Here is a 14284-nt window from a genome sequence, read left to right as displayed (position 1 = left end):
TTGTACACGTAGGTAGGGGTGAAGTGACTATGCATAGATAATAAACAGCGAGTAGCAGCAGTGTAAAAAAACAAATTTGGGGGGGTGTCAATGTAAATAGTCCAGGTAGCCATTTGATTAATTGTTCAGTAGCCTTATGGCTTGGAGGTAGAAGCTGTTAAGGAGCCCTTTGGTCCTAGACTTGGCGCTCCAGTACCGCGTGGTAGCAGAGAGAACAGTCTATGACTTGGGTGACTGGAGTATTTGACCATTTTTGGGGGCTTTCCTCTGACACCGCCTAGTATATAGGTCCTGGATGGCAGGAAGCTTGGCCCCAGTGATGTACTGGGCTGTACTCACTACCCTCTGTAGCGCCTTATGGTCAGATGCCAAGCAGTTGCCATACCAGGTGCTGATGCAACCGGTCAGGATGGTCCAGCTGTATAACTTTTTCAGGATCTGGGGACCCAAGCCAAATCTTTTCAGTATCCTGAGGGGAAAAGATGTTGTCGTGCCCTCTTCACGACTGTCTTGGTGTGTTTGGACCACGATAGTTCGTTGATGATGTGGACACCTAGGAACTTGAAACTCTCGACCGGCTCCACTACAGCCCTGTTCACGTTAATATGGGCCTGCTTGTTTTCGGATTGATACAGTTTTTCATAAAATGTTTTAAAGACAGTTAATTCTGGAAAAATCAATTACTATGCTAACATCCGAGTGTTTATTATATTTAAGTTAAGTGTTCAACTGTTGAAGGGTGTCAACATTTATATCTAAGCTATTTTCTTTCTGTTCTAGTATTTCTAATTCTTTATTGGTCTTATTTTTCTAACGCGAAGTCTCCAACCACTACCTTGTATCCTTTTCCCTCTCGCTCTCATCCAACACTTCCCACACTGCCCCTACTCGGATGGTATCGCGCCGTCCCAACCTTCGCTCTCTCTCCCCCGCTACCCTCTCCTCTTCCATTCTATCATCTCTTCCCTCTGCTCAAACCTTCTCCAACCTATCTCCTGATTCTGCCTCCTCAACCCTCCTCTCTTCCCTTTCTGCATCCTTTGACTCTCTATGTCCCCTATCTTCCAGGCCGGCTCGGTCCTCCCCTCCCGCTCCGTGGCTTGACGACTCATTGCGAGCTCACAGAACAGGGCTCCGGGCAGCCGAGCGGAAATGGAGGAAAACTCGCCTCCCTGCGGACCTGGCATCCTTTCACTCCCTCCTCTCTACATTTTCCTCCTCTGTCTCTGCTGCTAAAGCCACTTTCTACCACTCTAAATTCCAAGCATCTGCCTCTAACCCTAGGAAGCTCTTTGCCACCTTCTCCTCCCTCCTGAATCCTCCTCCCCCTCCCCCTCCTCCCTCTCTGCAGATGACTTCGTCAACCATTTTGAAAAGAAGGTCGACGACATCCGATCCTCGTTTGCTAAGTCAAACGACACCGCTGGTTCTGCTCACAGTGCCCTACCCTGTGCTCTGACCTCTTTCTCCCTCTCTCTCCAGATGAAATCTCGCGTCTTGTGACGGCCGGCCGCCCAACAACCTGCCCGCTTGACCCTATCCCCTCCTCTCTTCTCCAGACCATTTCCGGAGACCTTCTCCCTTACCTCACCTCGCTCATCAACTTATCCCTGACCGCTGGCTACGTCCCTTCCGTCTTCAAGAGAGCGAGAGTTGCACCCTTCTGAAAAAACCTACACTCGATCCCTCCGATGTCAACAACTACAGACCAGTATCCCTTCTTTCTTTTCTCTCCAAAACTCTTGAACGTGCCGTCCTTGGTCAGCTCTCCCGCTATCTCTCTCAGAATGACCTTCTTGATTCAAATCAGTCAGGTTTCAAGACTAGTCATTCAACTGAGACTGCTCTTCTCTGTATCACGGAGGCGCTCCGCACCGCTAAAGCTAACTCTCTCCTCTGCTCTCATCCTTCTAGACCTATCGGCTGCCTTCGATACTGTGAACCATCAGATACTCCTCTCCACCCTCTCCGAGTTGGGCATCTCCGGCGTGGCCCACGCTTGGATTGCGTCCTACCTGACAGGTCGCTCCTACCAGGTGGCGTGGCGAGAATCTGTCTCCTCACCATGCGCTCTCACCACTGGTGTCCCCAGGGCTCTGTTCTAGGCCCTCTCCTATTCTCGCTATACACCAAGTCACTTGGCTCTGTCATAACCTCACATGGTCTCTCCTATCATTGCTATGCAGACGACACACAATTAATCTTCTCCTTTCCCCTTCTGATGACCAGGTGGCGAATCGCATCTCTGCATGTCTGGCAGGCATATCAGTGTGGATGACGGATCACCACCTCAAGCTGAATCGGCAAGACGGAGCTGCTCTTCCTCCCGGGAAGGACTGCCCGTTCCATGATCTCGCCATCACGGTTGACAACTCCATTGTGTCCTCCTCCCAGAGCGCTAAGAACCTTGGCGTGATCCTGGACAACACCCTGTCGTTCTCAACTAACATCAAGGCGGTGGCCCGTTCCTGTAGGTTCATGCTCTACAACATCCGCAGAGTACGACCCTGCCTCACACAGGAAGCGGCACAGGTCCTAATCCAGGCACTTGTCATCTCCCGTCTGGATTACTGCAACTCGCTGTTGGCTGGGCTCCCTGCCTGTGCCATTAAACCCCTACAACTCATCCAGAACGCCGCAGCCCGTCTGGTGTTCAACCTTCCCAAGTTCTCTCACGTCACCCCGCTCCTCCGCTCTCTCCACTGGCTTCCAGTTGAAGCTCGCATCCGCTACAAGACCATGGTGCTTGCCTACGGAGCTGTGAGGGGAACGGCACCTCAGTACCTCCAGGCTCTGATCAGGCCCTACACCCAAATAAGGGCACTGCGTTCATCCACCTCTGGCCTGCTCGCCTCCCTACCATTGAGGAAGTACAGTTCCCGCTCAGCCCAGTCAAAACTGTTCGCTGCTCTGGCTCCCCAATGGTGGAACAAACTCCCTCACGACGCCAGGACAGCGGAGTCAATCACCACCTTCCGGAGACACCTGAAACCCCACCTCTTTAAGGAATACCTAGGATAGGATAAAGTAATCCTTCTCACCCCCCTTAAAATATGTAGATGCACTATTGTAAAGTGGCTGTTCCACTGGATGTCATAAGGTGAATGCACCAATTTGTAAGTCGCTCTGGATAAGAGCGTCTGCTAAATGACTTAAATGTAATGTAAATGTAAGACATGATACCTCATATAAACTCGGCAAAAAAAGAAACATCCCTTTTTCAGGACCCCGTATTTCAAAGATAATTCGTAAAAATATTAATAGCTACACAGATCTTCATTGTAAAGGGTTTAAACACTATCCATGCTTGTTCAATGAACCATAAACAATTAATGAACATGCACCTGTGGAATGGTCGTTAAGACACTAACAGCTTACAGGCGGTAGGCAATTAAGGTCACAGTTATGAAAACTTAGGACACTAAAGAAGCCTTTCTACTGACTCTGAAAAACACCAAAAGAAAGATGCCCAGGGTCCCTGCTCATCTGTGTGAATGTGCCTTAGGTATGCTGCAAGGAAGCATGAGGACTGCTGATGTAGCCATGGCAATAAATTGCAATGTCTGTACTGTGAGACGCCTAAGACGGCGCGACAGGGCGGACAGCTGATCGTCCTCGCAGTGGCAGACCACGTGTAACACCTGCGCAGGATTGGTACATCCAAACATCACTGCAGGACAGGTACAGGATGGCAACAACAACTGCCCGAGATACATCAGGAACGCACAATCCCTCTATCAGTGCTCAGACTGTCCGCAATAGGCTGAGCGAGGCTGGACAGAGGGCTTGTTAGCCTTTTGTAAGGCAGGTCCACACCAGACATCACCGGCAACAATGTCGCCTATGGGCACAAACCCACCGTCGCTGGACCAAACAGGACTGGCAAAAAGTGCTCTTCACTGACGAGTGGTGGTTTTGTCTTTCCAGGGGTGATGGTCGGATTTGTGTTTCAACTTCGAAGGAATGAGCGTTACACAGAGGCCTGTACTCTGGAGCGGGATCGATTTGGAGGTGGAGGGTCCGTCATGGTATGGGGCGGTGTGTCACAGCATCATCGGACTGAGCTTGTTGTCATTGCAGGCAATCTCAACGCTGTGCGTTACAGGGAAGACATCCTCCTCCCTCATGTGGTACCCTTCCTGCAGACTCATCCTGACATGACCCTCCAGCATGACAATGCCACCAGCCATACTGCTCGTTTTGTGCACGATTTCCTGCAAGACAGGTATGTCAGTGTTCTGCCATGGCCAGCGAAGTGCCCGGATCTCAATCCCATTGAGCACGTCTGGGCCCTGTAATTATTTTGGGCTGGGTGCACAATTCCATTGACATTCCATGTCACACACGTTCATGTATTCAGGTAGCCTAGTGATTAGAGCATTGGACTAGTAACCAAAATGTTGCAAGATCGAATCCCCGAGCTGACAAGGTTAAAATCTGTCGTTCTGGCAGATCTGTTTGTAGGCCGTCATTGGATATAAGAATTTGTTCTTAATTGACTTGCATAAAGGTAAAACAAAAATAAATAACAAATCTTCAGTATTATCCACCACGTGTGGTATTGAACATATCTTTGTCTTATATTGACTCCATACATTATGTATGCTCTTGATACACTACATAAACATCTATAATGAAAAATAGTGTTGATCAATCCTCAATGTTCTTAGTGGGCATGTATTCACAAGACATAGAATAAACTCTTAACAAATCATAATTCTGGCTGATGGTCGGTCAAGAAACATATCTGAACTCAAATGAGGGGCCAGAGATGGGGTATTTGACTGATGATTTGATACAGGTCTGATAGGTCGCCGGCTCCTCGGTGCAGTAGATAGTTTAGTTTAACTGTCAAGAGTGTGAAAGACTGCTTTGCTCTGGGGACCACAGGAAATCACAAGCCTTTTCCAGCTCTCCATGCTTTACAGCAACAAGTGTAATCATAAGGCAAGCTAACAGCCTGAGCTGGACGAGAGGGAAAAGCTTTAGACGTTTGGTTAGCAATTGCAGTGTTTCATTTATTTCCCTTTATCGTCCATCCCCTCGCAAAGGGCAGATGACTGGCTAGAGAAAGTGGGTCTGTGTGAAGGGCAACAAGGGAGGAAGGAGGAAATATAAATGGGCCATGAACCGCAGTGTCACCATGAGAGGGCAAAATTGGTTTTTAAAAACTTCTTTCATCCCCTGAATTGTCCATTTTACCAATCGGCTTCCATGATGGCGAAACCAGAGCCTGCTTTTACTCCGCAAGCTTCTCCTCTTCCACCACAAACCTGTCCTCTGTCATCTACCTGATGTGTCTCTTCCCACACCCTCTCTCCTTACTCACATTGATCCTTAAGGAGGAGGGAAATGGTATTAGTTTATACTAGACTGTAATGAGCCTATGACAAAGCCAAAGGGAGGAAAAACCTGTGTATGAAAGAAGAGAGGGAAGGAGAGCAAGATGGAGAGCAGCTCTTATTTGTGCTCCTGCTCGAAGGGAGGCGGGCAATTAGATTGTGTTTTGTAGGGTAATAGATTTCCTCCTGACTTTTCTTCCTCTAATGCTGTAAACCAGCCATCTGCTGAGCTGTAATGAGGAGACATGGGCCTTTGTGGACAATTCAATTCAGTTAGACCCTTCTGCTGTATGGTGCTGGATAGCTGGAGCAGCTCAAACACATCATTCTGCCTCTGGCGCCGCAGTAACTTGATAATACCTGAGACGTGACAGCTGGGGTGGGCTGTATCATCCTGGTACTAGGGATGGCCATGAGTAATCTAGTACTCAAACAGACGTCAACACTCCATCTTAATTCAGAGATCCAAATTTCAAATACTGTGAAAGTATTTGGTGGAATGTGCTTTTGTGGCTTGTCGTGGAGAAAAAAATGAAATTTTAACTGATGGGTTTCACAAGCTACATTCCTTGCCAAATGATGACCGTTTTATCACAAATTCAAAATGGACTGGATTAAAATAGGGAAATGTGTTCCAACAACGAGCTGAAGTTTTAGAATAATTGCGTCCAATCTATTTTCGCATAGGCTACTTTGCTAGTGCCATTTAGAAATGGTTAGCCTAGGCTATAAACCCCCTAAACATAGACAAAGAGTGTATTTTCATTAGAACATACTCAGCCAACAGATATAGTGGCTGTAATTCATCACCATGCAGTGTACAATGTGGAACTGAAAATTCCAAAGAACAGGCAGAATAAACTACATTGAAAATACAGATTTTGGTTTGTAACCTTGAATTTTGTTATTTTATTTAAATGTGCCAAACTAAGCCTGTTTCAAATGATCACTCATTGAAACTGTTCCAGAAGCGCCAAATGCACATCACTTCGCACTGGCAAATGTTCTCATTGAGAAAAATATTGTTTTATTTTTTATTCTGTTATTACATCATGTTCCTTGCTATAAAATAGTGTGTTGACTGTAATAAGGGCACGGGAAATAAGAGTGTATTGCTAAATGAACAAAACAGACATAGACTTTTACAAGATTACTGCCTTTTTGAAGATTGTGTTCCACGATATAATATAATCAGTTTATATTACGGTTTCAATAAATAAATTAAATGTAAATAGTTTTTTATTGACTGAATATATGAGGCAATTAGGATTAGTTATCTGTAATATTTATGATTAATTAGGCATTGTTGCTCATAGATAGATAGATAATTGCGTACCAATTGTTCTAAAAATAGTTATTTCCCTCCTGTTCTGAGTACTCTTAACTTAAATGGGTTTGAGGTGACTTTTTACTAAGAAAGGTTATGTGAAAGACTTCCGGTGATGTAATTTCGGAAATGGCAACTACACATTGGTTGGGTATTTAACTCATAAATTCAAGTATTTAGTCAGAGTATTTTAGTAACTTATAATAAAATGTAAAAGGGGAAAGCAGGAAAAGGTAGTGGAGCTGCAATGATAGTCCTCTAGTAGAAGTTAAAATTGTCTACGAAGCAGAGATTGCTAATGCTAACACAAAACAGCTAGCAGCAAAAGAACCCTCATTCCGTGATATGATGAAGGAATTGCATGAGGCGCTCGCTGGCTTTGAGAAGATGTACAAAAATAACTGAAGGAGTTCAAGAGGGTCATTAACCAGAAATTCAAAGGGAAAAAAGAGGAACTTCACCCCATATCTACAACAATTGGGGGATGCAGAACAGCGCATTGGGGAAACGGTTACGTGGAACACTGCGGTCAAGGACACACTTGTGCAGTCTTTGAAAGGCCAACACGCACTACAAGCAAAGTGGTAGAACCCGTTTTTTTCAAGTCATAATAACATTAGACTTTATTCTGTGGCCGAGGGTATATTGGCCTTAGAGCACGGCTGTCAGCCAATCAGCATTTAGGGCTTGAACCATCCAGTTTATAATCAAGGACATACTAGAAGATGACACTGACTTGGGAATCGAGAGAACACACAGAGCTCTGACCTCAAACCCCCTCAGCGTTGCCCCACCAAGATCCATAGTTTCATGTTTCCTACAATTCTCCGTCAAAGAGAGAGTCCTCCGTGCAGCCTTGAAAAAGCCTGTTAACTTCCCAGGTCAACGGGTGTCATTTGATCATGACTACGTGTGAAAGATACTGAGAAGAAGGAAGGAATACACAGCTATCAAGATGGCACTATACGAGCTGGCTTCTGTGGACGAGGCGTCTGAGGACCTGAAGTCGAAGGGCATCCCAGTGGAGTATACCGCCAGAAGAACGGTGACTTTACCATTGGAAATACTCGAGCAGCTCCCCACATGACCCGTGGTGTGCGTGCAGAGTCGTGGAGAAAGAGGGAGGTTTCCTCGGCGAGAGGACATTCACATTTGACTCAGACTCAGAAATTTCCAACGCGAAGATAGATGTTACTGAATAGGATTTAACGGACTTAAATTATAGCCAGCTGTTAGACATATTGGGCCGTTATGGTCGATTTTGCAAGAGATAAAACAGCTCCCCAATTTTTCCCCACTGCTTTAAGGGTGAGTAGCCTGAAGTATGTGGCCTCGACTGGCACCTTAGGTATGGTCACGTTAATAACAGATCCATTAGCTAATGATGAATGACACTGACAACGTCATGGAAGGCTATAACATGAAGAGGATTCAATAAATGAATTGCATATGGTTGATGGATTATATTAACACATAGTAGGTTATTATGGGCTATATACTCACCCCCTTAGCACACAATACCAATACACCTTTCTCTTTGACTCAAGCGATGTGTCTAGGCGACCAATACATTTTGGTTGCAACTGCTGCATGCATTTTGATACTTGGCCGAGGGGCCCGTCCCCCAGACTCATCCCCCTTAAACTCCATAGGCAGGAGACAGTCCTCTGACCCCCCCCCCCCCCTCTCTCTCCTGAACTTTCGCTCGCCTCCAGCACACACTCACTGGAGCGAGTGACTTTGAACTTAGTGGCTAGCCCCAAGTCGTTATATATATTATTATTATTTTTGTGCATTCTGCTATTTGCCTCATGACTCCTGCATGCTTTGTTGACTATGAACTTGCATTTCCCAACCCTGGGATAGACTGTTCCCACACTCGGGACTCATACTCTCTGTTGGTTACTCATTTTTGGCCTCCCATCCCATTCTAACCACCTCTACACTGGCTTTGTATTCATGTTACCTGATGAAATTGCTGTAAAATATTATATTTTTGCCATCTGATGCACATTCAGATGTCATAAATCAGCACTGCAGAGCTCTCCCTGTCCTCTGCCGTGCCTTGATTGTATTACTGTTGATGATATTTGGAAATATGCATGTACACTCTGGCCCATCTACATCTGCTTCACTGATTTCTGCTCTCATAAAAGCCTGGGTTTTCTATATGTTAAAACTAGAAGCTTATTACCTAAAATTGATCAATTGAAAGTGTGGGTTCACAGCTCCAATCAATAAGTGTTGGTCATTACTAAGACGTGGATAAGGAAGAGTGTTTGTTGTTAACTGATGTTAACCTTTCTGATTATAGTCTTTTTCAGCAAGACAGATCTTCCAAAGTTGGGGGAGTGGCAATCTTTACCAAGGATCACCTTCAGTGCTCAGTTGTCTTTACCAAGTCTGTCACCAAACAATTTGATTTGCTGGTTTTAAGTATTAAACTTTCAAATAGCTCTTTGTTGACTGTTGCTGGGTGCCATCGTCCTCCATCAGCACCGGCCTGTACCCTACCTGCCCTAATCTCTCTCCTGGCTCCTTACACTAAGTCTGAATTTGTTCTTCTAGGTGACCTAAATTGGGACATACTTAAACCACCTGACCAAGTCCTAAAGCAATGGGACTCTCTAAATATTTCTCATATTATTACCAATCCCACAAGGTTTGACTCCAAACACCCAGAAAAGGCTACTCTTCTTGATGTTATCCCCACAAATAATCCTGATAGGTATCAGTCTGGTGTTTTCTGTAATGACCTTAGTGATCACTGTTTTACAGCCTGTGTTTTGTATTGGCTGCTCAGTGAAACGAGCTGTCCTGATTTGTCATAGACGCTTGCTATAAAACTTTAATGAGCAAGCCTTCCTTCATGAACTGATAGAATCAGCTTGATCCCCTCTTTAGAAGATGCTTGGACCTTCTTTTTTTATATTTTCGGTGTTATTGTTAACAAACACACCCCCATAAAGAAAATGAAAATTAACAACAGGTTCAGGCCCTGGTTCGACCGTGATCTTGCAGAGTTACTTGTGGCTGCTTTTGCGTGATGTATTGTTGTCTCTACCTTCTTGCCCTTTGTGCTGTTGTCTGTGCCCAATAATGTTTGTACCATGTTGTGTTGTCATGTGTTGCTGACTTGCTATGTTGTTGTCATGTGGTGTTGCTACCATGCTGTGTTGTCATGTGTTGCTGCCTTGCTATGTTGTTGTCTTAGGTCTCTCTTTATGTAGTGTAGTGTTGTCTCTCTTGTCGTGATCTGTGTTTTTGTCCTATATTTGTATTTTGTTTTATTTTTAATCCCAGCCCCCGTAGGAGGCCTTTATTGCCTTTTGGTAGGCCGTCAACTACAACAAATATTGGTCGACCTAGAGTAGTCTGTTCTTTCGACTAATCGATTGGTCAAAATGTTTAAACATATTTTTCCCTATATAGACACACCCTATGTGTTTTAATGAAGTCCACTATATGAAGGCTACTGAGCTTGTCTGATGCTTCAAACACACTGTGATTTAAATAACTAAGACACAAATGGCTCAAGGGAGACAGAGATCAAGATAGCTTAACGAGAAGAAGGAAAAAACCCTGTTCTCGACCTTCATCCTCCCGCTGCTGCGGGCCTTGGCAGATTCTGCTGTTACACTTCTGCTGTTATGCTCCTAATAGGCTACACCAGGGGTCGGCAACCTTTTCTATTTGTAGTGTGTTGTATCTTCTTGTCTCTTATTTTATCCTGTATGTAACTCCCTCGGGTGTCATTTCATCATATGATCGATCTGGTTGCCACTGTTTTCACAACACTTAATGAATTAAAATAATGTGATTTCTGAAGGTAATTGGTTGCACCAGATCTTATTTAGGGGCTTCATATCAAAGGGGGTGAATACATACAGTAGGCACACACCACTTTTCCATTTTTCTTTTTAATGTCATTTTTTTTAAACAAGCAATTTTTTTTTTTAATTTCACTTCACCAATTTGATCTATTTTGTGAATGTATGTTGCATGAAATCCAAATAAAAATCCGTTTAAATGACAGGTAATGCAAAACAATAGGAAAAAAGCCAAGGGGGGTGATTACTTTTGCAAGGAACTGGAAACCTGCTATAGAGGCATCTGCTGAGATTTTGGTTTTGCCAGATTAGGTACAAATTTGCCCACATAGTTAACCTTTGTGCACATAGAACCTTTGTGCACATAGAACCTTTGTGCACATAGAACCTTTGTGCACATAGAAACTTTGTGCACCCTCTTGATCTGTAGGCGGTGACATGTTCTTGATGGCTATCTGAACGCATGTCCCAATGCATCGTGCCAACTGTAAAGTTTGGTGGAGGAGGAATAATGGTCTGTTTTTCATGGTTTGGGCTAGGCCCCTTAAAACCAGTGAAGGGACATCTTAACGCTACAGCATACAATGACATTCTAGATGATTCTGTTCTTCCAACTTTGTGGAAACCGTTTGGGGGAGGCCCTTTCCTGTTTCAGCATGACAATGCCCCCATGCACAAAGTGAGGTCCATACAGAAATGGTTTGTCGAGATCGGTGTGGAAGAACTTGACTGGCCTGCACAGAGCCCCGACCTCAACCCCATCAAACACCTTTGGAATTAATTGAAACCCTGACTGTGAGCCTGGCCTTATCACCTAACATCAGTGCCCTACCTCACTAAAGCTCTTGTGGATGAATGGAAGTCTCTGCAGCAATTTTCCAACCTCTAGTGGAAAGCCTTCCCAGAAGAATGGATGTTATAGCTTCAAAAGAGGGACCAACTCCACATTAATGCCCATGATTTTGGAATAATAATAATAATAATATATGCCATTTAGCAGACGCTTTTATCCAAAGCGACTTACAGTCATGTGTGCATACATTCTACGTATGGGTGGACCCGGGGATCGAACCCACTACCCTGGCGTTACAAGCGCCATGCTCTACCAACTGAGCTACAGAAGGACCGAATGAGATGTTGGATGAGCAGGTGTCCACATACTTATGGTCATGTAGTGTATATTGCATGCGTGAGATTCAAAAGGTTAAACAGGAAATTGATCAAAAACCCCACCTCTTTAAGGAATACTTAGGATAGGATAAAGTAATCCTTCTCACCCCCCTTAAAATATTTAGATGCACTATTGTAAAGTGGCTGTTCCACTGGATGTCATAAGGTGAATGCACCAATTTGTAAGTCGCTCTGGATAAGAGCGTCTGCTAAATGACTTAAATGTAAATGTAATGTAATGATCAGATTTATAGTGAAGAAGTTGAGAAAACGCCCAGGTCCCTGAAACTACGATATTAGGAAGCCGGCTCAAGGCAACAAAATTGCCAGAATGAAAACAAAAAGCACAGAATACTATATTTAAATCATACTATACAGATCTGTACAAGCAACCAAAGAAGGCAGGTGGGGGGATCTACCACCATCATGGAGAGAAGCCATAATATCTGTAATTCCAAAGGAGGGTAAAGATCAAAAGGAATGCAATTTCAAAGGACCTATTGCAATTCTTAATGTGGATTATAAACTGTATGCATCAATAATAGCAAAAAGAATGGAGGACAGTCTAGATGCAGAGAAATAATTTGATTCAGTGGGATGGGATTATCTATTCCAAGTTATGGATAGATTTGATTTCAACAAAGTGATACAGTGCATCAAAACACTACATTCATATCCGACTGCCAGAATAAAGATGAATGGACATTTGTCACAAACAATAAGTCTAAAACGAGGGGCAAGATAAGGCTGTGAACTTTCACCCACGCTCTTCTCGTTGTACATTGAGTCATTCGCACAGGCAGTAAGAAAATACCCATCCTCAGGAGAATAACAATAAGAGGCAATGAACACAAGGTATACATGTGTGCTGATGACCTTCTGATATTTCCTAAAGACCCAGGTTCAAGTGTACAGTAGATTGACGAATGTTTTATAAACATTTGGAACATTTTCAGGGTATGTTCAGGGTACACAAGACCCAAACCCTTGTATATAAGTATACCCACAGCAAGAGCTGAATAGTGGACCTCTTCATCCATTAAGTATATTGGAGTAAATCTGCCAAAGGATACACCAAAATCTTATGAAAGAAATCATGTTCCCATCAACAAGAAAATGTATGATGATCGGGACAGGTGTAATTGACTTCCTTTGGATCTTAGTAGTAGAATTGAAACGATCAAAATGAACATCCTGCCGAGGTTACTGTATTTGTTCCAATCACTGCTTATAGAAATCCCACCTAAACAGTTTAGAGAATGGGATAAACGGATATCAAGGTTTATCTGGAACAGTAAGAAACCAAGAATTAAATGTACAACATTGTAACTACCAAAACACAGTGGGAGTGTGGCCTTACCAAACCTAAAATATTATTTTGGGATCCATACTTGGAAGTTGTCTAATTCAAAGATGATGTTACTTGTAACTAATCTGATGTACGTATGTGTGCTCTACCTGCCTTCCTGTTTTGTGTTTTTGTGTTCAATAAAAATAAAGTATATATAAAAATAAAAGTTTTGAAATTGTTCCAAACTTGCATGAATTGTTGCATTACTCCACTTGGGTGTGGGATAGGTATCAGCAGTGTGTTCATATAATATTTGATCACTTCAATATTTTACTCTGTACAGTTGATTTTTCTGTAATAACGCCAGAATTTGGCGTTCTTCATTGGAGATTAGTACTTCTTTATAGAAGTGATTTTTCTTTCCAAACCATTGTTTATTTTCTGCAGCGACTGTTTGCGTAACAGCAGCTGAGGTCATAGCTTCCTAATGACTGAATGTTACAGTAATGAGGCTTGCCCTCCCATACCCCCTGTCCTGCTCTTGACATTTCACATTGACATTTCTCCACTCTACGAAACATCAACTTTTAATGAGCACATGAGGTCGGAGACTGTTTGTGTGTTTTTGTAAATGTTTTCCAAGCCCCATTGTAAATATTCTAATGGAGGGCAGTAATATCAGCCATTATGAAAAGCCAATCCTGTCACATGCTCTGGTATACTGTATATTATTGTATACTAAGGTGTCTGTGTGCATCTGTCTTTACTTGCTTTATGCAAGTCTGGTTCCAGTCCTAAGTGGGTAACCTACTCTCTGTTCTTCTGTCCTTATTTCCCCTGAAGGTGTGCATTGTGCAGAAGAGGGACACAGAGAAGATGTACGCCATGAAGTACATGAACAAACAGCAGTGCATCGAGAGAGACGAGGTCCGAAACGTCTTTAGAGAGCTAGAGATCCTACAGGAAATTGAACATGTTTTTTTAGTAAACCTCTGGTGATTATCCTGTGTTTTCTTTTCATTTTCTATACTGTTCGTACATTCTGCATGCCACTGCTGGAACCCTGTGTGTGTGTGTGTGTGTGTGTGTGTGTGTGTGTGTGTGTGTGTGTGTGTGTGTGTGTGTGTGTGTGTGTGTGTGTGTGTGTGTGTGTGTGTGTGTGTGTGTGTGTGTTCGGGCATGTGGGAATGCGGGCCCATTGCACCACACATTTCTTAATTGTTGCACTGTAAAGTCAGATGACCCCATATTTCCCTCCCAGGAGTATGATATCTGGGTGAAGTAGGGAACCCGTTTCATTATTTAACCATCTCCAGTGTCTCTG

General features: G+C 43.7%; 1 protein-coding gene across 1 annotated transcript in view; it reads left to right on the top strand.

Annotated features, from left to right (window-relative positions):
* Nucleotides 1–14284, top strand: part of LOC124041392 (serine/threonine-protein kinase 32C-like) — a 156728-nt gene that overhangs the window by 89867 nt on the left and 52577 nt on the right. The window contains exon 3 of the mRNA XM_046358913.1: nt 13804–13955. Coding sequence (XP_046214869.1) covers nt 13804–13955 — 152 coding nt within the window. The remainder of the gene's footprint in view (nt 1–13803; nt 13956–14284) is intronic.

Source organism: Oncorhynchus gorbuscha, linkage group LG08 (assembly GCF_021184085.1).
Source record: "Oncorhynchus gorbuscha isolate QuinsamMale2020 ecotype Even-year linkage group LG08, OgorEven_v1.0, whole genome shotgun sequence".
Lineage (NCBI taxonomy): Eukaryota > Metazoa > Chordata > Actinopteri > Salmoniformes > Salmonidae > Oncorhynchus > Oncorhynchus gorbuscha.
This window is presented reverse-complemented; position numbering and strand designations above follow the sequence as displayed.